Raw genomic sequence first — 25,368 nt, 5'->3', positions numbered from 1 at the left:
ACTATTTGCTACTTTCCCCCACCCTCCTCTGTGACCTATCAGCTCCATCCCCACCCCCATTCACCTATTGTACTCTATGCTACTTTCTCCCCACCCACCCCCTCTCATTCATCTCTCCACTCTTCCACGTGGAGCAACAATCTTTATATATCACGCTGCCAGATTTGTATTTTTGTTCTAAACTACTCAACCTCAAAACATAAAACTGCCCTTCTATTCCCAGGATCAACCTGCTCTGGACTGCCTCTAATCTCAGTCCCTTATATAATAGTCTCAAAACCATTCATAGTATATCAGGTGTGGTCTGGCTAGTGCCTTATTTAGTTTCAGCAAGAATTCCCTGTTTTTATGTGTCATTCCCTTGGACATAAGGGCCAACAATCCATTTGCCCTCCCTATTCCCCATTGAACTTGGATGTTAGCTCTTTTTGTTTCATGGGGACTCCCAATCACTTTGTGCTGTAGCTTTCTGCCATCTTTCTCAGCTTAAATAATAGTCTGTTCTTCTATAATGCCTGCAAAAATGCACAATCTTACATTTTCACGTTACATTTTCCATTTTCAAGATTTTGCCCACTTGCTTAACTTGTCTATACTGTTCTGTAGACTTTGTGTTAACCTCACTACTTGTCATTCAACCTATTTTTCTGCAAACTTGATGATAATGCATTCACTTCTGTCATCTAAGCCACTGATATATTGTAAATAATTGTGGCCCCAGCAGTGATCCTTGTGGCATTCCACTAATTACAGGTTGCCATCTTGAAAATGCCCACTTTATCACAATTCCTTGTCTTCTATTAGTTAGCCAATCTTCCCTCCATATAATACTCACGACACCATGAGTTGTTACCTTATTAAGTAGTCTTATGTGCAGTACCTTAACGTTATTTTAAAATTTAAATATATTACGTGTACTAGTTTCTATTTATTTATCTTGCTTGTTAGCCCTCAAAGGACTGCAATACATATGTCACACATGACTGCACCATCATTAAATTATGCTCAATCTTCTTGATTTTATTATGTACGACAAAATGCTCTGTCATTTCATCATTTATATTAACTTTTCCCAGTTACAGAAATTAAGCTAACTGACCTATAGGTAGCTGCTTTTTGACTGCCTCCCTTTTTGAATAAGGGTGTTATAGTGGCTATTTTCCAATCCTCTGGGTTTCCTCCAAATCTAAGGATTCATGGATGATTACTACCAGCACATCCACTATCTCAGTAGCTACTTCCTTTAACATCCAAGAATATATCCCATTACGTCAAAAGGACTTGTTGACCTTCAGCCCCATTAGTTCCTCTAGTACTTTTGTTTATAGTAATAGCTATTGTGTTTATTTCCTAACACCTCACCCCGTCTCCCAGATGTCTTGATGATTTATTATTTTTGGAATGCAACAGACATCCCTCTACCATGAAGATGATGTAACATATTTATTCAACTCATCCAACATTTCCTGATTCCAACTATTATTTCCCCAATTATGTTTCTAAGGAGCCTCTCTTTCAATCTTAAATATTTAAAAAAGATCTTACTTGTTTTTACATTCAACAAGGCCTCCTCACATTCTTCACACTCCAATGAGAAGCTTTTATTATATACCTTGCAGTTTGCCTTCATAGTTCATTTTCCTCTTGGTTATTGATTTTGGTAATTTTTTTTGAGTTCTAAACTTTCTGAATCCTCTGGTTTCCTATTAATGTTTGCCACATTGAATGTTTTATTTCAATTTGATACTATTCTTAACTTCCTCAATTAACCGTGGTACATTTATCCCTTGCTTGGGGTCTCTCTTACTCATTGGAATACATCTTTGCTCTGAGTCATGACCTGTTTTCTTAAATGTTTGCCATTGTTTCTGATCCATGTTTCTCACTCTCAAACTGTGTGCTAAATTCTACCATATTATGGCACTGTTCCTTAGGGGATCTCTTACTCTGAGATCATTTCTTAAATATGCCTTATTTCACGTTATCAAATCCAAAATAGCCTGATCCCTGGTTGGATCCACAATACATTGTTTTAAGAAACTTGAATACACTCTATGGAATCTTCTCATGGCTGCTTCCACCAGTTTGACTTTCCCAATCTACATGAATATTAACAATTTTGCCATTTTACCATATTTTCACCTTTGACCATATTTGCTGCTTATACACCCTGTCCTTTCCTGTCTCATAATAACAATGAAATATTGTGGATGCAGGGAAGTTAAAACAAGCACAGAGTATGTTGGAGAAATTTAGCAGGTAGGGCAGCATCTGTACAGAGAGCTTTCCCTAACCTTTTCTGTGATCCCTTCCTGTCCCACTCTGAATATTATCATCTTCAAAATAGTTGCCTGGCAATGCTGCTGTAATTTTTTGCTTTGAAAGTCAGCCTATTTGCCCTCCCAATCCTTGACTGCTGTGGTAGCTAAGGTTTGACTTCAGATACAATTTAGAAATGTCTTTCAAATTTGAAATTGCTTTAGTCCGTGCTTCAAATTTCTATTGCACTTCATTAACATAATCACGGATTTCAAGTTAGTCTTTAGAATTTCAAAGTGCTGCAGTTTCATCGAGTGTATTTCTTACAGTTCTCCTTGTAGCCAGGGGACATTGTTGCTTCTGCTTTACTTGTGTCAGCATTTCAATGGGTAGCGCTAGGAAAACCAGGCATAATCTGCTACAATATTAATTCAGATTTATAAATGAAAATAAGGGGGAGATGGGTATGAGTATTAAGAGTTCAAGAGATAGTGCTCTATGACTGTTTTCTTTAGCAGCTTGTTCCATTGTGAAATCATCCTTGGGGGGAAAGACTGACTATGTCATATTCTGTCATTGCTAAAAGGCACCAGGAACTTGCTTCTGTCAATTCCAATCAGCCCATTTCTTATTTTACAGAACCTTGTGGTGAGTCTCTTTCCTTCCTTCTTTCTTGTAGTGCTTCCCATTCCAAATCTTTGATCAAGGATGTAACACTGGTGTGCTTCCTATATTGATTTTGTGCAGAATTATAGAATCATAGAATCCCCACTTGTGTGAAAGCACGCCAATTGACCCATCAAGTCCACACCAACCCTCTGAAGATCTTGCCTACTCCAGAGATGAAATTGTGATCACTGAGCCAGGGTGGACACTTTAGAGAATTGTGTCTGTGTGTGTAGTGTACAGTTATTACAACAGAACAGATATATATTTAAACACATACATTGAGAATACAGTACAGGAACAGATCTCTTAACCCAGCTTGTCAGCGATTGCTTACGCTTCACATAAATCTCTGCCCATTCCATCTACCTCTTCTCAGTTATTCAGCATACGCTTTGTATTTTCTTTCCCCTCATGCACTCAGCTTGTTACTTTTTGAAATGATCAATACTATGTGCCTCCATCATATCTGGTTCCAGCAAGTTCCACATTTTAACTACTGAGAAAAAAAAGTATTTTCCCACTGGATTTAACAGTAACAGTCGCGTATTTTTGGATTTTCAAATAAGAGAAAAGCACTTTTTTTTACATCTACTGTATCGAACACCTAAAGGTAAAGACCTTCATTAGATCGCCACTAATTTTTAAAAACCTGTTCAAATTTGGGGAGGTGATGGCCTAATGGTATTAACATTAGGCTGATATGCCAAGACCCAGGTAATGTTCTGGGGACCTGGATTTGAATCCTGTTTTTGGCAGATGGTGCAATTGGAATTAAATTTTTAAAAATCTGGTACTAAAGGTCTAATTATAATCATGAAACTGTGGCCGAATTTTGGTTCACCAATGTCCTTTATGGAAGGACAATCCTGTCCTTACATGTTGTGTCTTCCAGACCCATAACAAGTGGTTGACTCTTAACTGGTAGAAAGAAGAGCTTATGCTCGAAATGTCAACCTCTCCTGCTCTTTGGATGCTGCTTGACTGGCTGTGCTTTTCCAGCATCACACTTTGACTTAATTCTTAACTGCCATGTTAAGAATGGGTAATAAATGTTGGCCTAGCCAGTGAGACCCACATCTTGTGAATGAATAGAAAAAACAAGATTCCCTTTTGTGTTACCTCATTGTCTATCACACATTGACAAATATTCAGTCAGAAAAAGAATAAATTAGATGCCACACTTTATTTACAAAAACAAGAATGTTAGGACAGTTGTTTATAATAGAAGAGGATCAGCGCTATATTAACATCTGTAAATAAAGGGGATAATTGTTATAGATCCAGTGTGCAACACAGTAAAATAGATTGTTTCTAAGCATTGGACTTAATAGTGCTATAAATTGTTTGCCACTTGAGATTTGCCTCATAAGAATCCAAGCTTGGGACAATGCAGTCAGGTCATGCTGCAATGGAGGCATTTGCTTCAACCGTTTACTTCCAGCGGCCACCAACCTTCCCCTTGCCAGCACCCTTCTTGCTGCTGTAATTCACAAGCAGAAAGGAAAACATCGTCAACCTCCATTTCTTAAAATACAACAGTTACCCTCTCTTGTATAACAAACAAAACTGGTTCCAGATGCAAGTCCAAAAAAAAAGGATCTCCAGTGGTCTTTACAAATTTTGGCTGGAATTATCGGCTGTGCAGAGGGTGGAAAGAAACAAGTTGGAAGTCTTTGTGTGTCAGTTGCCAAAATTCTTCTGCAATTAACTAATGAGGGGCATACTTTCTGGAGACAATCTGTGATGGTGATTGCTCAGGCTACCTATCTCTTTTTCATGGTTTGTCCTCTCTGTGACTGGGTGCTGTAATGTTTGATGCATAGAGAAAAACCATATTTTTATTGAAGTTGTCAGTTTGCTTCAATTTTATTTCAGTAATTTCTTAATTGTGTATCTAAAAAGAGAGGCACTTTTTGTTGAGCTTTTTAGTGATACTGGAGAATACAAATTAATGTAGTATATAGGTTCTGACCTCACAATGTAGTCTTTTTAGCACTGATAACCTATTCTGACATGCCTTCCTTATCCCCTGCCCTGACTACTTCTATAGTGCCACTGGTCAACATGAAAATTCTTTGTCTTCTTATTGTTTTCATTACAACGTGGTAAAGCTATTAACTTAGAAGAGGGCTGGTCAAAACCATTCTCATTGAAGAGTGAAAGCAGCTGCCATACCGATCTAGGATATCAATTACCACCAATCTGTTTTTCTCTCAAAGACTTTCGCAGTTACAATTAGTCTTTCATCAATCTAGGGTCAGTTGGCTGGAAGATGCTGTCTAAGGATCTTTGGTGAATTTCTTCCATGCATCTTACACCACTGGTACTGAGTGTCAGTGTAGAGAGAGTGAATGTTTGTGGATATGGTGACAGCCAAGTGGGCTGCTGTGTCTTGGATAGTGTCAAGCTTCTTGACTGATGTTGGAGCTGTACCTATCTAGACAAGTAGGCAGTATTCAATCACATCTCCTGACTTTTGCTTTTTAGATGATGGACAGGCTTTGGGGATTCAGGAGGTGAGCTACTATCTACATTTTTCCTTGTCCTGACCTGCTCTTGTAGTCACTATATTTACGTGGTGGGTCCAGTTGAGCTTCTTGTCAATAATAACCTCAAGGATGTTGATGGTGGAGGATTCAGTGATGGTAACACCATTGATTGTCAAGGAGCAGTGGTTAGACTGTTTCTTATTAATGATGGTCATAGCCTGGCATGTATGGTATGAATGTTACTTTTCACTTGTCTGTCCAAGCCTGGATATTGTCCAGATCTTGTTGCATTTGAGCATGGACTACTTCAGTATCTATAGAATTGCAGCAGTGCTGAACATTGTGCAATCATCAACAAACATCCCCACTTCTGACCTTATGATGGTCATTGATGAAGCAGTTGAAGATAGTTGGGCCTAGGACACTAACTTGAGGGACTCCTGCAGAAATGTTCTGGAGCTGAGGTGACTGACCTCCAAAAATCACAATCATCCTCCTACTTACCAGGTTTGATTCCAACCAGCAGAGAGTTTACCCCTGATACCCATTGATTCTAGTTATGCTATGGCTCCTTGATAGTGCACTCAGTTGAATGCAGCCTTGATATCAAGACCTGTCACTCTTACCTCACCTGATATGGAAGATTAAGCAACGATGTTACTACTTGATAATAACATTGAGGGGGTGGATGAGCTTTCCTTTTCTGGGAGCATTGTAAATCAATGGGCTTGCCAATAAAATTATAGCGAAGCCATTCAGAGACACTTCTCTCCCTACATAGGTCTATTAAGGCTTGGTTTATTGAAAATTTCAAAATGGCCCTTAATTTTCTTTGGACGGGATGTCAAGTGATTTCAGGACCAAATGGGTTAGGTTGCAAATAATCAGTCATCAAATGAATGTTGGAATAGGCTCAATCTAGTCTTGTTCCAGTGTCATTCCAGAAATCTGTCATCTGTATCTTGAAGAAAGTAAGTTGGTTAAGATGCTATGTGCTGGATTACTTCTGATTCTGGCACAGTGTTGGAAGCATTTGAAAAACAAATCATTTTTAAGAAAGTGCATTCACCAGATTGCAAACTAATTAGGGTTGAGCACAGTAAAATTAATGCCTTGCAATCTTTCATTTCATTTACCTGAATAACTAGGTTTCATTATTCTTTCTATGCCTTTGCAAACCCTGTTTTCAAATACTTGCCTGCTTTTGTTTTTGTACTCGAAAGTTGGCAGCATAGATATGTACTCTGAGAAAACAGACATGCTTTACATACCATTCTGCAGCCTTGGAAATCTTTAATGCAGATTTATAAGTTACTTACTTTGAGTGCCAGGAGAAGTTGGCTTAAAGACCTTCTGAGTGTTATAAAAAAGCATAATGGAATGAGATGTAAAAGTAAGTGCATCTATGGAGGACCTTACTTTAAGGCTTGGTCCTGAATCATCACATGAACGTTCCCAATTAGAGTTCATCTTTTACTTACTTGCGATTCTAATGATCCTAATAGGAATTTTCACAGAGCAATATAAAAGATCCTTGTGGGAAAAAGCATCATATACACATCAAAATAAATAAAATCAAAACCCATTTTTAAAAATTAACTCATAGTACTCTAGTATGCAAGGTCCAATCCAGCCAATTTTCCTACGGTCTTTCTCTGTTGGAAACCAAGGACTGACTACATAGATGCTGGAGTTTATTGATCATTAAACAATAGTGCCAGGACGTCTGTCAAAAGGTCATGTTTGCAAAGTCTCCTCAACATCCTGGTTATGGGTTGTCTGTCCCAATACTGTCAAATTATCCATGGTACATCATAGAACTTTCATCATTCACACAGCATGAACACAGGCAGATTAGCAGCTGGTTAAACAGATAGGAAAAGTTATTGCTCAAATGAAAAATGGCACAAAGCATTGTGGATAATCTAGAATTGACAAGGTTTCAAAGCACACTAAAACACAATAGTACTAACAACAGGGTCCCCATAGAAAACTTTATTCTAACTTTAGCTAGATTACAGCCTGATTAACTAGTAGATTAAGATTTATGTTATTGAATCATTGTTGACAGGAAGAAGCTCCAGGACAACTGTTTCATCTTGGGGACTTCAGAGAGCCTTTTCATAATTTGTAATATTCATCTCGTTTACAACTGTGATCTGAGAGGGCAGTGCATCCCTTCAATCAGTCCAGGTGAACACATTATTTAGTCTTGCACTCTCAAAAAATCTAGTTAATTTAAGCCCTATTCTTAATGATGGTATTTGCATTGGAGATATTATTTGGATTATATTATTTGGAAATATGACATCCATATTAAAGTATTGATTATTGTGATGCAATTAGTACTAAATTACTGAGCCGTACTCACAACTCAAAAGGCTCAATATGCAATGACTATTTGAATATAATTACTCTGAAGCCAGACATCCCACTTCTGTTTCATTTTTTGATGATAACAAAAATACATGATTAAAAACATATTTTAAGTACTGTTTAATTTCTCCTCCACCATTTTCAAAAGAGATTTCTTCAGAAGTGGAGTGCAGTTATAGTATACTTGAAGGAAGGGTGTTCTGAGACACTTTCATTCTGTAAAAGCAGGGAAAAGCCTGAAGGTTGGGTCATATTCACAATGCTCTGTACCATGGCTTGACAATGTGATATTAGATCATGCATAAATAACAGAAGATTTAAAGGAAGAAATGAGGATACGAAGTTAAATGGTTAATGGATTAACAGAAAGGAACATATCAGCATCAAAAGTTTATCAATATGGGACTTGAACTGAATAGGACATCATTGGGTTAAGAGGGTTGGGGGTGACCACACAACTGGATTTTAGGTCAATCCAGTTTTTGTTTAGAAAATATCAAAAATGAAAAGTGAAATGATTTATAATTTTCACATATTGAATGTAGAAACAGATGGAGAGACCCATTTTCAGACAACACCTCAGTCCTGCAATACTTTAACAGTGAGCTAAGTAAGTCTAGGTGATAAGCATTGGCAGATTATAGCTGAACTCAATTCTGCCAACTGATGTCCACTGACTTTCCATTATTGTCATTGAAGTACAAGCAGGAGCAAGAATTCACAAGTGTCCCTTTCTTATCCCTCCCCATGAATGCCAAGACTAATTGTAATACATTGCAACTTTGACTTCATGTGCAAATTTAAGATCCAGAACCTTTCCTGGATGTACTGCTTAGAAGTTCATTACAGGAAAGAAATTTAAACAATCTAATTATGATCTACACTGACTGAAGTAGAGAAACATACACTCAACATAAATGCAGAATTCTAGTGTGCTGATACCATTCACTAATATTGGTTACAAATCCTGATCAGACTAAAGTGTGTGTGAACTTACATTAGAACAAAGAACAATACAGCACAGAAACAGGCCCTCTGGCCCTCCATTTCACTCTTCCATAGTAAAACTGTCTTCACTCAACGGATCCAAATCCCTCCATTGTTTCTATTCATGTATTCGTTCAGGTGATTCTTGAATGCTGCTGTTGTGTCTGCTTCCACCACCACCACCTCTGGCATCGCATTCTAGGCACTCACCATCCTTTGTGTGAAAAATTGCCTCACACATCTCTTTTAAACACACCTCCCCACTCTCCACCCCGCATCTTGAACCTGTGTCCCCTAGTAATTGATCCCTCCACCCTGGGAAAAATCCTCACAATTTTCACTTTATCCATGCCATCCACAATCTTATACACGTCTATCAGGTCACTCGTCAATTTCCTGCGTTCCAGTGAAAACAAATCCAAAGTCTATCAAACCTTTCTTCACAGCTAAAATCCCCCATACCAGGCCACATCCTGGTAAACCTTTTCTGCATCCTCTTCAAAGCACATCCTTCTAGTAGTCTGGTGACCAGAACTGTATGCAATATTCCAAGTGTGGCCTGACTAAAGTTCTATAAAGCTGCAGCATAACTTGTCTATCCTTATACTCAATGCCCCTTCCAATGAAGGTGCACATGCCATAACCTATTATTACCTTATTTACCTGTGCTGCCACTTTCAACAATCTGTGGACCTACACACTCAGATCCCTCTGCATATCCATACTCCTAAAGGTTCTGCCATTCACTGTATAATTTCCACTGTACTTGACCTTAAATTACTATAAATAATACTTGAACACTTAGATGTGTATTACATAAAGGAAGAATTTAATTCGAATAAACACTGGGAGTCAAATGAATGACTGTATTTCTAGATATCGTTGCATGAGTTATTTGCATTTGCACACCTTCACCATGCCTATTTGAATTGAATTTCCATTAGCTTTGTCCATAGTTGATAAATTAGATGGCCACGTTTGTACGTTCCTTTCGAGGAGTATTTGGGAGAGGTGGTAACAATGTACTTACTGTTTTTGAAGTTCATCAATGCGATTTCTGGCTGTAGTAATCTGCAAATAACATATGTTCATTAGTGCATTTAATTGAAGACTGACTCAGTTACCTGTGGTTGGATGTTTTGCCCACTTATCTGTTGAATGTTGTGTTCTCCCAGAAGAGTTCAAGGAAAGACAGCTGATGAACCTGCTGAATGAAATTTTGCAAATTGCACATTGTGCACTTCTAGACGAATACTTACAGAGTTGTTCCTGCTTTAATCCTGCAGAATGGCACCCTGAGAAAAAGCAAGGACTCTGGACTTATGACGGCCCATAGACCTAGCTCAAGAACTGGACTGGACTGTTGTAGCTAGCCTGAAAGCTTTTGAGGAGGTAGCAGGTTTAACCAGAGATCAATTAAAATGTTCAGAAGATGTTATTCCTATAGGGCATAGTAAAGATAAAATCTGTGCAATTGATTTATGACTGGTCAAATGATAAACTACACACTCACTCACATCACAGGAGAAAAAAAAATGTTTTTGTGTGAATAAAGATTTTTTTTAAAACATCATTGATTGTGACCTATTCACCAAACCATGAGTGGATTCATTTTAAGTAGATATTGTGTGTCAATAATGACAAAGCAAAATATATATCCATTCACATACCCTGACAGTAATGATCCTTTAATATTTCAAATAACTCAATCTTTACCTAGTGTAAAAGATTAAAAGTGCACAAATCCATTTTTGGAGCGCATAACATTTATGAATAATGGTCCAAATGAAACAAAAATCAGAATTATTCCCTCCATGTAGACTTGACTTTAAAAATCTGTTGGAAAATGCTGCGAGAATCCATGTTACAAGATAAATACGAGGCGATTAATGCCATGGCTGGTGGTACCTAATGACCTTAATCCAAAAGGTTCCTGGCAATGGATTTTGCATTTTGAACCCAATTATATTCTACTAGTGATAAAGTAGAAAGCAAAGGAACTAGGCTTCAGTTAGATGAAGTTAAACTACTGAATTTTATTTCAGAGTTGTTACCTGCTACCCCCTCACTGCATGTTTGATGGTTTCTTGGCTTACCATGCAGCCAACCCATGCATGTTCCAGGCAGGACCCTACAGCTGCAGAACTTAAAGGGGCTCTGTTTAGTACTTACAACTTAGCCAGTAGCTCCATTCTCTTACGCAGTGATGTAATCTAAAAGGAATTACAGCGATATGTATTTCAGTGGAGTATTAAAAACACAGATGATGTCAGGAAGTAGCCTGCACAATTTTCATTAATGCACTTCTGAAAAAAACTCAGGTATAAAATAATGTGGATGATTCTGTAAAATATTGCTCCTCACAAAAGCTTTTGCAGTTTTTTTGTTTGTTAAATATATATGATGAAACATATTGTGTCAATAATGTTTTCATTTTCATACTATTAATACAGAAAGGATTAACTCAAAAAATATAATGCTAAATTGACAGGGCTAATTATAAGGAAAATAAATATGTTTTTAAATTTCTGACTGGCAGTTCATCTTTCCTCTTTGGCCACAATTTATTATAAAAGTCTCCAGCTTTATTTATTGGACAAGTACTTCAACTTTTTTATTTCTTTCTTCAAAATAAAGCACAGCATCTCAAGCATAATATGCAGATTACTGGCATGCTATGAACTGATTGTGGTGTTGGAAAAGCACAGCAGTTCAGGCAGCATCCGAGGAGCAGGAAAATCGACATTTCGGGCAAAAGCCCTTCATCAGGAATAGAGGCAGGGTGCCTGCTGGGTGGAGAGATAAATGAGAGGAGGGTGGGGGTGGGGAGAAAGTAGCATAGAGTACATGAGCTGGAAGTTTGGATCTGGGGTGAGGTGGGGGAAAGGGAAATGAGGAAACTGGTGAAATCCACATTGATGCCCTGGGGTTGAAGTGTTCCGAGGTAGAAGATGAGGCGTTCTTCCTCTAGGTGTCGGGTGGTGAGGGAACGACGGTGAAGGAGGCCCAGGACCTCCATGTTGTTTGCTGAGTGGGAGGGGGAGTTGAAATGTTGGGCCACAGGGCAGTGTGGCTGATTGGTGCAGGTGTCCCACAGATGTTCTCTAAGGTCCTGTGACAAATAAGTGACAAATAAGCATCCTGGTCACAAGAAGCTGTTTCAGGCTCCTAAGTTCCACTGGATGAGGCCTACTCATGGGATAGGAGTCAAAGGAAGAGCTGGGTCAGAGGAATGGGGAGGCACTGACTTTCAGAGGCTACATAGTTTGAGGTGGCCATTTTCTAAAACATGAGAATGTTCTGAAGGAATTGAATGAAGGTGGTTTATAGAGATGTGGACCAAGAGGATTTTTAAAAAGTGATGATACTCAACAACTTGAAAACAGAAGTCTCTTGGAAACAAATAAAAATGAAAAACTATGAGACATTTAATAAATGATCAGAGGACCTGCACTGAGGCAGAGCAGAGAGGGTGACCATCTTCAATTAAATTTTAAAATGTAGTAGCTAATTGATTGTAATGTAATACATTGAAGCATTGCTATGGTCCATTCAGGATGTTTTGCAATTTATGTTTCCCACACTTTTTTTTGTAACTTTACTAATGATTAGATCTGAAATAGAGAAGATGATAGCAAAAAAATTCAGTAACGTGGCCAAGCAAAATACCATTGTTGGTAACATTTTAAATATTCATGCAAAATATACTTTTGTAGTCCTTCTGAAAATCTAAGTGAATCACATCCATCAATATCCCCTAACAAGTTTGTCAGTTACATCTTCAAAAAATTCCAACGAGTTTGTCAAATATGATTTTCTGTCCACATGCTGATTATGCCTTGATTATTTTTGTCTAAGTGTCCATTTTTCACATCTTCTCACAGTTAGTGTATGGATAAAACATCTTTGGGTTGTAGTTAGTTTTACTTGCCAATATTCTTTCACGCCTTCTCTTTGCTTTGGTAATTTCTTTTTGATTTCACTCCTGCACTTTCTGAATCCTTCTTGGTGTTCTGCAGTAGTGAGTTCTCTGTGCCTAACATCAACTTTTCTTTTCTGTCTTAGTTTACCCTGTATGCTTGATGACATATAAGGGCTTTAGATTTAGCTATGTTGCCCTTTTTCTTCATGGGGACATTTTTACTCTGAACATGTTGAATCTCTCCTTTGTATGATCTAACACTGACATAATTTCAAGTGCTGAATCATTCCTCAGCTTCCTTAAATAAATCCTATTCCGGCTGAAATTTCTAACTGCTGTTCCACCTTAGTCCTGTTCCATAACTGTGCTAAAACTAATTGAATTATGATCACTACTTCAAAATACGTCTCCTTCCACCTGTCCAGTTTTATTTCCAAAAGCGTTGTCCAGAACTGCACACTCTCTTGATGGGGTATGTACTGGCCAAAACCATTCTACTGAATGCAGTTCAAGAGTTCTGCTTCCTTAATTTCTTGACACTAAAATTATTCCACTTAATACTGGAATAGTTAAAATTCCTCACTATAACTGTCCCGATGATTTTGCACTTATTGATTTCACAGTTGGTCATCTATCCCTTTGACTGTTTGGGGATCTATAATACATGCCTAGTAGTGTGACAGCCCCTTTTTAGTTTGTTAGCTCAATCTACATCCCCTCATTTGACGGTCTCGAAAATATCATCCTTCCTCACACCTGTAATTGTTTCTTTGATCAAAATTGCCACACACCTCTTACTGATCCCACCATCCATTTCTCCTGAAAACCCTATACTCAGGAATGTTGAATTGCCATTCCAGTCCTACTTTAGGCTATGTTTCTGCAATAGAAAGGAGGGCTTACTGCCACTGTTTCTACCTGTACCGTCAGTTCATCTGCTTTATTTGTTAATCTTTTAGCAGTAGCTCAGAGACATTCAGCATCATATCTCCTGATGACTAAGTGAAACTGAACAGTACTGGTACAAATTAAAAGCACTCTATTTAAAAAAGTTAAATTACAAATCATTGAACTGAAATATGTTTAATCTAAGTAAAATATGAATTTTCTTACCAGAAATTAGAATGTGTAATATTTCAAGCATGAACTGATCTAACAGAATTACAAGAGCTTCAGAGTGAATATATAGTTAGGTGATTTGAATCACAGAAATGTTATCATTGCAAAAGAAAACTATTTGGTCCTTTGTGTCTCTCATTGACTCTTCAAATGAGCATCATTACGGATTGCCAATCTCTTGTTTTCACCCCATACCCTTACACATTATTTTTAGCTAATAAATCATCCAATTGAACTTGCTTCCGCTACATTTCCAAGTAATGTTTTCCATAAGTTAACTACCTGCTGTGTGAAAAAAAAACTTTTGCTCACCTTGCACTTGCTTTTATTTTCCGCAAATCATTATAAACTGTGCCCTCTGGTTCTTGTTCCTTTAATGAGTCAGAACAATTTCTCCCTATCTACTAATATCCAGCCCACTCAAGTTTTTGAAAACCTGCATCAGATTTCCTCTTAACCTTCTGCTCTCCAAAGAGAACATTCCAAATTCTTTAATATATTCACAAAGCTGAAATTTCTCATCCCTGGGACTATTCTTGTAAATCACCCAGCACTCTCTCAATGCATTCATATATTCCTATAATGTGGCAATCAGAATTGTACACAACATTCCAGTTGAGATGGCTGAATTAAACTAAATTAATTAAATGATTCAGTGCCTTCATTTTCACATATATACAGTGCAATGACTATTCAATTGTGAAAAGGAATTTCCTGTAATTATTATTAATTAGTAACAAACTACATTGAAATTAGAAGGAATTTTATCTTTAGTTGTCTGTTTGTTTATTTTTAAATGCTTAGTTTTACTTAAATGGTTCAGAGATTTGGTACATACCTCATACTTCTGCCTCTTCAGTTTTTCACACATATCAAATTTTTCAGATTCTAGTTGTCTCAACCAGTCATATAGTTCCTTGGCTTTTTCCCTGGTAATTTAAAAGAAAATGCAGCATCAATCAAAATATCACAGAGCAATCGATTCTAAATCAAGCAGCACTTGGTAATAGCAAAGATGAAAACAAGGGAAATCAGATGGGTCCCAGCTCTTGCCTTATTTACAAATGAGGAAGGAACAACAGCATGGGACTAGGCAGTCTTGTTCCTGCAATAGGAAAGCAACAAAAATCAGATTTGACGGTTTTTTGGCCCAGGAGTGTAGCAGTAGGCATCAATGTCCAGTTATCCTACATTTTCATTTGCTATACCATGTAATTTCAGGTAGTTTCACTGAGGGAATACCCTGTTCAAACATTTCAAACAGTGGTCTGTATTAGAAGACAAACAGTAATTCTGTTGTCAGGACAAAAAAGTCAAAACTATACACTGAGTAAGAACTTTTGAAATGTGGTTAAGAATATTAAGTCATCAAATGTGCTTCTTGCAGTCCATGAAAAACTACTGCAGACACAAATGTCTTTGCATCACCAAATTCCTGCCCCTCACCCCCATTTTCCCTCATCATGCCAAGATCTCTAAACACTCTTTCCAATTTCAAAACGCATGTGGCAGATAATTCATGTTAAACATATAACTCTTTTCAGAGGCCAAAGCATATCAGTGAAGAACCAAATGGCTTCTTTCTCTGTTGTACAATTCTACAACAGTTATCACTGACTATCTCTTGATTTGAAAATGATGTCTCCTCTCTTATAGGATCTTGAGTTTCAGCTGTAGATCTTCATGTAACTGAAAGGGCAAATCCATTGTACTAAGGCCAATCCTTAGGTAGTGGGGTGTGGACTGCAGGATTTGTTTCTGTTTCTCTACTTCTCTGCTGCTGCTCTACATCATCATGAAGGTGTTTGAACTCAAAGCAGGATGCAGCTTGATGGACAAATTGTAACTACCTTAATCGATTGGCAGCAAGTTCATCCCAGCCGTTTTTGTCAATTCTACTGCACTTCAAGGAAAGCTTCAAAGTGTCTTTCTAATGCCTCCAACCCTCCTCTGTACTCTCTAGAGCACTGATAATTTTAGAGAAAGCGGGTCCCTATAAAAGAGATGCCTTTCAGCCATTTGGACAAACTGTCCAGGCCATTGTCGATAGTTTTGCAGGTGTTTTGCTTGCATGCTTGTTGATCTGGCACCAAGATGAACATTAGCATCTGTTTGATAATCCTCCTGTTGGGATCCATAAGTTTTGCTGGTGCAATTTCTGTAGCACTACTATGTGTCACTGATACATGATTCAGATCTTGCAACATCTTGATACAAAATGAATGTTCATCAACAATCACCAATAAGGATTGGGTGATGCAGATACCATTCATTAATAACTTCTGTGCCACAGAAGTGTCGAGAAATGACATCTCCAACAAAAAAAAATCAAACCATTATCTCTTCACAATTCAAGTTATCATCACTGAATCCTTCACTATCAACATCCTGAGGGATTACCACTGACTAGAAACTGAACTATAAATACAGTGGCTACATCAGCAGGTTAGGACCTTGGAATCTTGCAGTGAGTAACTCATCATCTGGCTCCCCAAAGCCTGTCCACCAACTACAAGGCACAAGTCAGGAGTGTGATGAAATATCTCCCCCTGACTGGATAAGTGTAGGTTCAATCAGCACTCAAGAAGATAAATACCATCCATGATAAAGCAGCCAGCTTGACTGACACCAAATCCTTCAAACATTTCCTTCCTCCTCCACCATGATCAGTAGCAGCAGTTTGTACCATCTACAAGAAGAAATCCATCAAACTTCCTGCAACAAACTCTTCCTTCCAAACCAATGACCACTTCCACCTAGATGGACAAGAGTGATTGTAGATTGTAGATTATATTACAGTGTGGAAACAGGCCCTTCGGCCCAACAAGTCCACACCGACCCGCCGAAGCGAAACCCACCCATACCCCTACATTTACCCCTTACCTAACACTACGGGCAATTTAGCATGGCCAATTCACCTGACCTGCACATCTTTGGACTGTGGGAGGAAACCGGAGCACCCGGAGGAAACCCACGCAGACACGGGGAGAACGTGTAAACTCCACACAGTCAGTCGCCGGAGGCGGGAATTGAACCCAGGTCTCTGGTGGTAGATACATGGGAACATCAAATTAGAGTACCCCTTCAAGCCACTCACCATCCTGACTTGGAAATATATCACTATTCCTTCATTGCTGCTGGGTCAAAATCCTAGAATTCCCTCTGTAATGGCATTATGGGTCTACCTTCAACACATGGATTGCAGCAGTTCAAGAAGGCAGCTCACCACCACCTTCTCAAAAGCAACTAGTGATTGGAACTAGATGCTGGTCTGGCCAGTGACATCCATATCCCATGAATGAATAAAAGACATTCAGGTCTTTGATTTGAACAATGATGCAATTTGGGAAGTGCCAGTGTTTTGATACAGGATTCCACCAATGGCTTTGTATTTATCCTTCTCACAGAAAATTATGTTTATTATATTGAAGCCTCACTGAGCATATTTTGTCAGTGCAAGGAATAGATCATATACATTGGCTATTTAATGCTGTTTGACATGATAGTTTCTCTCCAGCAATACTCCTTATAAATTTGTTTCATCAAGACAGAGTAGTACTTTTCCTTAACATCTTCACTTAGGTCAAGATTTAGGGCATAATGGCCAATGAAAGTGACATATTAATTACAGTTGAGTTGTAAGTGAAGAGCCATGAACCTTTAATTTACACAACTCAGGGGATACAAGGGTCACTGCCAGTCTTTCCTTTCCTGTAGAAGGTGTATTTCCGTACATGTTCCTTCACCTGCTGCTCTCCAAGAAAACAGATTTCAATTTGGAGTCGTGATAGTTCATGGGATACAATTGTAGTTCCTTCCGGACAGCCACAAGATTATCCAGGAGTTGCAAAATTAGCATTTTATTTATTCAACCATGAAGTTAGTGATTCCTTTGGTTGTAATTCCCATTGAAGAGAAAAATTGGAGAGCCAAGTTTTATGGCCCTTCCCATTTGGGACGAGCAGAGGATGTTCTGAAGAGGACTGCTGTGAAAGATAGCGCTGTCCAAACCCAGGTGCACAATGATTTCATACACCTGCTGCCCCCTGTGCAGATTCTTGATTAGTGATTCCCAGGTTCAGAGCCACCTGTCCTCCGTTCTCCCATCAGGCACTTGGCTTTGTTAAACATGAGCACTTTGAAAGCCCGCATATTTCACACATCTTGACAAGTCAGTGGCTAGGTCTCAGTGAAATGTTGAGCCATGATAATCAGAACCTCCTTGCCAATGCAACATTCATTTACCTTTTCTGTGATGCGATTCCATGTCTTCCTTTGTCTTTTCTGTGTTGAGAACTTACTGGACCGTACTTCATCTGGCATCACTTCTGACTCTGCTTACCTGTGTGCTCCTGCCAGGAGCAGGCAGCTCCTGCTGCTGGTAACTAATTGAAGATTCACTGGAGCACACTAACCTGTCCACCACATCAAAGTGGTGATCCATGAAGAACTATACTTGGTCATAAAATTGAGGAAACTGACTAATATCTCTTTAGCCCACAGTCACCTTTCTCAATATGCATTGATTCTGTTTCTTTTTTTTAAAGATACCAACTGGCCTACAAGTAACTAATTATAATAGTGGTCAAGGAAATGGAAACAACTAGGCTAGGCAAAAACTAAGTTGAGTGCAAATATTCCTTCATAACCCAACACAGTTTCACATAATATCATTACTTTTCCTGATGTTGGAAGTATAAAAGAAAGGAAAGCTTTCATTAAAAATTAATGAGTGGCATACTTGCAGGTACTCACCTAAGCTTGTCTTCATTAAGATGATCAATGTTGAGTGCTTTGCGCCTCTCTGCAAGGATTTTCCTCTTCTTTTCCCTTTCAGTCTGTTTTTTCCCTCTCTTCTGATCAGCCTAATTAACAATTGAATTTAAGAGTAAGATAGTTCAACTGAAATTTCAGGTATCAGGGATGCACAAGAGAGTTTTGAGATCTATTAATTTTTCAACAGGTTTATTCTAGCAATTTTATACCTGCTACCATATGGAATTGATTGGGGTTTCCTGGTGCTTGCTTTTGAGCGCATGAGTTATTTGTTTTAATTGTCAGAAACTACTTTACTGGGCATGTGGAATTTACTAATGAGGGTACACTATACAACTGGAGTGTTACATTTTAGGTTAGAAGCATGGACCAAACTTCTTGGGGATTATCAAAGGTGGGGTCCCTGAATAAGTACCTCCCCACCCTTTAAGCTATCCTAACTTAAAAATGAAGCTTTATCAATCCATTTTCCACTCTCTACCATTCTCTAACTGAGCTTTCCTGAAGAAGGGCTAATGCCCGAAACGTCGATTCTCCTGTTCCCTAGATGCTGCCTGACCTGCTGCGCTTCTCCAGCAACACATTTCCATCTCTAACTGAGCTTTTGCCAGGTGTAGTGTACCCTAAGTGGAGGCACTGAATGAAGCATTCCCCATGCTCAAGAAAGGAATACCACGGTCTACATTGTATTGGATTCATATGCTGGCATTTTACCTTGGCAAGATAGCTGCTGTATTGAGCACCCATGCTGCTCAGAGCCTTCTTCTTCTTGGCATCATCATCAGCCCTCCTCCTGGCATCCTCCTCTTCCTTTCTTGCTTTCTCCTCCTGTCAGACACATAAGAGGATATACAATCTGGTGAGCAAGGAGAGCTTAGAACAGAATGAGACATTTCAAATCTTTGAATTTGAAAAGGCAGATAAAAACTCATATTTATTAACATCTCATTTCTCAGCTGCTTCCCAAAGTAATTCACATATAATCAGTTACTTAGGTGGGCATTCTGACAAGCCTATGGCTGCAGATGCAAAATGTTCCTCTGAGGCAAATGTCAGCTAGCAGTAAGGTGCCTCTGGAACAATAACCAGCAGAGCAGAAGTACAAACTGAAAGGTGGGAAATAAATTCGTAACTCATCACCTCACTATTAACCACAAACATAATTTCCAACGTTTCTCATGTTTGACAGCCTTGAGTTGACTGTATGTTTTCTTAGAAATGAAAGAGTTTGTCGTTTATTTTATGTATCATTTAATTGATGTGAAGCGAAAGAGGTCAAAGCCAGCAGTGTATAATGACTTACCACCTGCCTGGCCTGACGCTCCTTTTCCTTCTCAGCGCGAATTCTTTGCTGTTCAGCTCTTTCTGCTCTGCGTTTTTCCTGTTGGTTGGAGAAAAGTATAGAGAGGAATTGTGTTTACCCAGTTCCGAAACAGCACATTCTCTATTTCTATTGATTTGAACGGGAGGTGGGTCTAGTGGTGTTATTGCTGGACTATTAGTCCAGAAACCTAGGTAATGTTCTAGGGACTGAGGTTAAAATCCCAAAATGGCAGAGGGTGGAATTTGAACTACAAAAAATAAGCTAGAATTAAGAATGATCACGGTGATGTTGACCAGGTTTTCATTGTTGATTGGCAGGAAAAACCCATCTCCTTTAAGGGAGGAAGATTACTTGTTCTGGCCTACACGTGACTCCAGACTTTCAGAAATGTGGTTGACTCCTAACTGCCCCTTTGGCAATTAGGAATGACTATTAAATGCTGGCCTAGTCAGTGACACCCACATCCCGTTAATGAATTGAAAAAAATTCAGAAAGTAACAGGACACATCGCACCATGACTGTCACTGTGGCCAACTTTACTGTTGCACCATATACAGGAATATAAAAGATAAAAACACCAAAGGTAGGAGGAGTAGGCCATTTGATGCCTCAAGCCTGCTCTTCCATTCATTATGGTCATGGTTGACCATCGAGCTTAATACTCTCATCCCACCTATCTCCACATCCCTTGATCCCTTTAACCAGAAGAGCTATATCTACCTTCTTCTTGAAAACACAATGTCGTGGCCTCAACCACTTTCTGTGGCAGTGAATTCCTCAGACTCACCACTCTCTGGAAGAAGAAAATTCTCCTCTTTCCAGTGTTAAATGTTTGCTCATTTACCTTTAGACTATGATCCCTGGTTTTTGCACCCCTCCTCCATAGGGAACACCCTTCCTGCATCCACACTGTCCAGTCCTGTTAGAATTTTATAGGTTTCCATGACATATCCCCTCATTCTTCTAAACTCCAGTGAATACAATCCTAACTGACTCAATCTGTTCTCATATGTTAATCCTGCCATCCAAGGAATTAATTTTGGTTAACTTCACTGCACTCTCTCTTTGGTAAGAACATCCTTCCTCAATTAAGATGACCAAAACTGCACACAATATTCCAGGTATGGCCTCATCCATTTCCTTATATATTTGCAGCAAGATGTCCTTATTCCTGTACTCGAATCCTCTCACTATGAACACCAATAAGTAGTCTGCCTTCTTTATTACCTGCTGCACCTATACACTTACTTTCAGTGACTGATGCATGAGGACACCCGGGTCTTGTTGAACATTCCCCTCTCTCAACTTACAGCCATTCGATTTATAACGAGCCTTCCTATTTTTGCTACTGAAGTGAATAACCTCACATTTATGCACATTATACTGCACCTACCATGCATTTGTCCACACACTTAGCTGGTCCAAATCGCACTGCAGAATCTCTGCAACTTCCTCATAGCTCACCCTTCCAACCAGTTTTGAGTCATCTGCAACTTTTGCCGTATTACATTTAGTTCCCTCATCTAAATAATTAACATATATTGTGAATAGCTGGGGTCTTGGTTCTGATCCCTCCAACATCCCACTAAGCAATGCCTGCCATTCAGAAAAAAGACTCATTTAATCTTACTCTTTGATTCCTATCTGCTAAAAGGTTTTCTATCCATCTCAACACAATGTGCCAATTTCATGTACTTTAATTTTACACACTAATCTCTAATATGGGACTTTGTCAAAATCCTTCTGATAGTCTAAATAAATCACATCTACTGGCTTCCCAGATCAACATTACTAGTTTCATCTTTGTGATCTGTCTAGTAGATCTGTCAAGCATGATTCCCCTTTTTAAAAACCATACTGATTGTGTCTGATTCTACTATTGTTTTTGAAGTGATCTGCTATAAAATCCTTGACAATGGACTCTAGTATCTTCCCCACGACCAATGGTAGGCTCATTGGTGTATAATTCCCTGTTGTATATCACAATACTGGTTCTTTTTATAAGGTTACTATGCTCTTGAGTTTTTTTTTCAGAGAGGGGGTAAGTGGTCAGGCTCCAACTAGGCTGGATTTGAAATTTTTATTGGGGCCCCTTATTTACCCCTAACAGAGACTGTTTCAGGCTGAAAGTTTTAATGTCTTTTAAAAAATATATATAATCAAAGGGAAGTGGCCAACTAGCTGTAGTTAGCCTTTGTTTAGATTAGAGTTTTTTTAAATTCATTCAGAACTTTATCTAATCTAATATCCGTTATGTCTTTTAAAAAAAGTGGGCGGCACAGTGGCACAGTGGCACAGTGGTTAGCACTGCTGCCTCACAGCGCCAGAGACCTGGGTTCAATTCCCGCCTCAGGCGACTCTCTGTGTGGAGTTTGCACATTCTCCCCGTGTCTGCGTGGGTTTCCTCCCACAATCCAAAAATGTGCAGATTAGGTGAACTGGCCATGCTAAATTGCACGTAGTGTTATGTAAAGAGGATAAATGTAGGCGAATGTGTCTGGGTGGTTTGCGCTTCGGCGGGTCAGTGTGGACTTGTTGGGCCGAAGGGCCTGTTTCCACACTGCAAGTAATTTAAAAGCTTTAGTCAGTTCAGTTACAGCAGGGGATGTGTGAGACAGGCTGCTGACCTCTCTCGCTCTCTTACTCCAAGCCCATAAGCTCTAGTTTGCTTTATTTTTATCCTTTGTGCTAAGGGATGTGTGTATTGGGACTGTTGCAAGTATTTTCAGAACAGCATCACTAACTCAGATTTGGATAAGTGTCCTCCTTTGTGAAGACAGAAGCAAAGTAGCAATTTAGTTCATCAGCCACTTCCTTTTTCCTGATTATAAATTCCCTTGTTTTTGACTGGAAGGGATCTACATTAGTTTTCACCAATCTTTTTCTGTTTACATACCTACCAAAACTTGGAGAGTCGGTTCTTATGTTTGCCACAAGCTTACTCTCACACTCTACTTTGCCCTTCTTAATCAATCCTTTGATCCCTCTTTGCTGACATCTAAACTGTTCCCAATCCTCAAGTCTATTATTTTTCTTGCCTCTTTTGAGCATCTCATGCTATCTCTAACTTCCCTCATAAGCCATGGTTTGACCATGTTCTTGTTGCACTCTTGCACGAGACAAGAATAAACAATTTTTATAGTTCACCCATTCACTCTTTGAATTTTGCCATTGCCTGTCCATTTTGTTCCTTTTAGCAACCCTTCTCAATACATCACAACTAGCAGAGGCAAATTTCTATTGTTTACACTGCCAAGGCTGTCATGATATAGTACAGTACAGTCATACAACAATATCACAGATACAGTCACAATTTGACATGGTAATTACAGCATGAGGTGACACCGAGCACCATTTATAGCTTGCCACTTACTGAAGGAGGCCATGTCTAAATGCAGCAAGATCTAGACAATATTCAGAACTGAGTTGATGAGAGGAAAATAACATTCACATCACACAACTGGCAGGCACTCATTTGCAATCAGGGAATATATAACAATCTCCTTGGCATTTAATGACATTTCATCACTGAAACGCTCATTATAAACATCTTGCACATTACCATTGTTGGGAACTGAACTGAACCAACATTATAAATTCTGTGACTCCACAAGCAGGTCAGAGGCTGGGAATTCTGAGATGAGTAACTCACCTCCTGACTCCAAAAGCCTGAGCACAATTTTTACACAACTTGGGAGTGTGATGGAATTCTATTCATTTGACCTGGATGTGTGCAGCTCCAAAAATCACTCAAGAAGCATGATACAATCCAGGGGAACATAGCTATTTGACTGGGACCTCATTCATGCAGTTAAATATTCACTCACTTTTTCACTGACACACAGTGACAGCAGTGTGTACCATCCATAAGATGCATAGCAGCAACTTACCAAACACTTGATTTCTACTACGTCAAAGGATAAGGACTGCCGATGTATGGAAACATTGCCAACTGAACTTGGAACTAGGTGTTCCTTCAATGTCATTGAGTCAAAGTCCTGGGAATCCCTACCAAACAGCACTGTTGGTGTACCCATAACAAGTGGACTGCATCAATTCAAAAAGGTGCCTCACCATGATCATCTCAAGGGAAATCAAAGATGGGGAATAAATGCTGGTCCAGCCAGTGACACCCACATCCTATGAATAAAATTAAAAAAAAACTCTAAACTGCATCCATGGTGCCTCCTTGATAGATTGTTGCTTTAATATCAATATAACACTCACAATCCTTTCTTTCAGAGCAATCAGTTCCTCTTCTTCCTTCTTCCTATGCTCAAAATGAAGATCAATCAGAGTCTGTAACTCCATCAGATCTTTGTTCTGGCGCTTCTTCTGGATGTCCTAAATACCACACAAACACATAAAAATCAGAGCAGTAGAATAAATATCAGATCATGACTAAGTCATATTCCACAAGTGAACAAATTCAAACAAAGGAGGGTACAATCTCAGTGTGTCTATACCATGATTTTTACTCTATTGAACATCTTCCAAACCTCTGGAAAAATACTAATTAATACAAATGTAAAAGACATCATCAAAATCATATTGAGTGCAAAGTGTGGTCCAGGAACTGTTGTATAAGACAAACACATTAATCTATTACTATGCACACACCTTGTACATCTGATATAAGGAAAATTCACAATTAAATTATTTGTTTAGGAAAAAAGAGGTTATTTTCTGCTAATTTTGCTGACTTGATAATCTTATAACATCTGTCAAGTACAGGAGGCACGAATTTACTGCTGACCGAAAGGAACTTCATTCAATAATTTTCTCTGTTTTGAACTCAATAAATGGTTCATTATAATCACTTCCCAACAGTAATGACCTTAAAGAAACAAACCTCTTTGAAACTCATCTATTACTTGGATTTTCATGATGTGGTGGAAATTCTGCAGACTTTTAAAAATTGTAGACGGGGCCTGATCTAGAAATCCCACTCGTATTTCTGACTGATCCCATTTTTGCTGAGAGTGGAAAAAAGTGAGACATCTCTTAAAATCCAAACTCAGCATAACCAAATAAACTTAGTACTCAGATTGTGTTTCCCTCAAACAGATCTCTTTTTGCAAGAGTTTTAACCACTGTGTGGCAGTTACAAATGCTTAAGAATCATGAAAGCTCTTGAAGGGTGTAAATGGTCTGTGGAACTGTCAGAATTGTTGGTTATTTGAATCCCCACTCCTTTATGAATGGCATTAGTTGTTTGCTGTCATTTTCCCAAGGGCTATCATAATGCAAACCTTACTGCTTTGCATTTTCTAAAACTCAGCATTGGCTCATTAGGGTGTTGCAAGTTCACAGTTGATTGACAAAGCAAAGAATTTATAAAAGACTGGCTATCTTTTATTTGTTTTTATGAATGTTTATATTGGATTAAGCAGTTGAGGGACTTCTAATCTTTTGAATGGGTTCCATGAATGGAAGTTTTTGTTAGC

At 38.7% G+C, this 25,368-nt stretch overlaps 1 protein-coding gene across 6 annotated transcripts in view; it reads right to left on the bottom strand.

The window, feature by feature from the left end:
- Positions 1-4,092: 4,092 nt before the first annotated feature.
- tnnt3a (troponin T type 3a (skeletal, fast)) overlaps positions 4,093-25,368 on the bottom strand; it is a 47,166-nt gene continuing 25,890 nt past the window's right edge. For 4 of the 6 annotated variants that reach the window (XM_043705984.1, XM_043705983.1, XM_043705985.1 and 1 more), the window contains 8 exons: positions 24,149-24,265; positions 19,901-19,978; positions 19,312-19,425; positions 18,577-18,686; positions 14,660-14,750; positions 10,953-10,993; positions 9,811-9,851; positions 4,093-4,408 (listed from right to left, as the gene is read on the bottom strand). In XM_043705984.1, coding sequence (XP_043561919.1) covers positions 4,167-4,408; positions 9,811-9,851; positions 10,953-10,993; positions 14,660-14,750; positions 18,577-18,686; positions 19,312-19,425; positions 19,901-19,978; positions 24,149-24,265 — 834 coding nt within the window. In that variant the 3' untranslated portion in view covers positions 4,093-4,166. The remainder of the gene's footprint in view (positions 4,409-9,810; positions 9,852-10,952; positions 10,994-14,659; positions 14,751-18,576; positions 18,687-19,311; positions 19,426-19,900; positions 19,979-24,148; positions 24,266-25,368) is intronic. The other 2 variants (XM_043705989.1, XM_043705988.1) reach the window with 2 other exon arrangements.

Source organism: Chiloscyllium plagiosum, chromosome 16, assembly GCF_004010195.1.
Source record: "Chiloscyllium plagiosum isolate BGI_BamShark_2017 chromosome 16, ASM401019v2, whole genome shotgun sequence".
NCBI lineage: Eukaryota > Metazoa > Chordata > Chondrichthyes > Orectolobiformes > Hemiscylliidae > Chiloscyllium > Chiloscyllium plagiosum.
The sequence above is the reverse complement of the archived record's forward strand: the minus strand, read 5'-3'. Positions and strand labels throughout refer to the sequence as shown.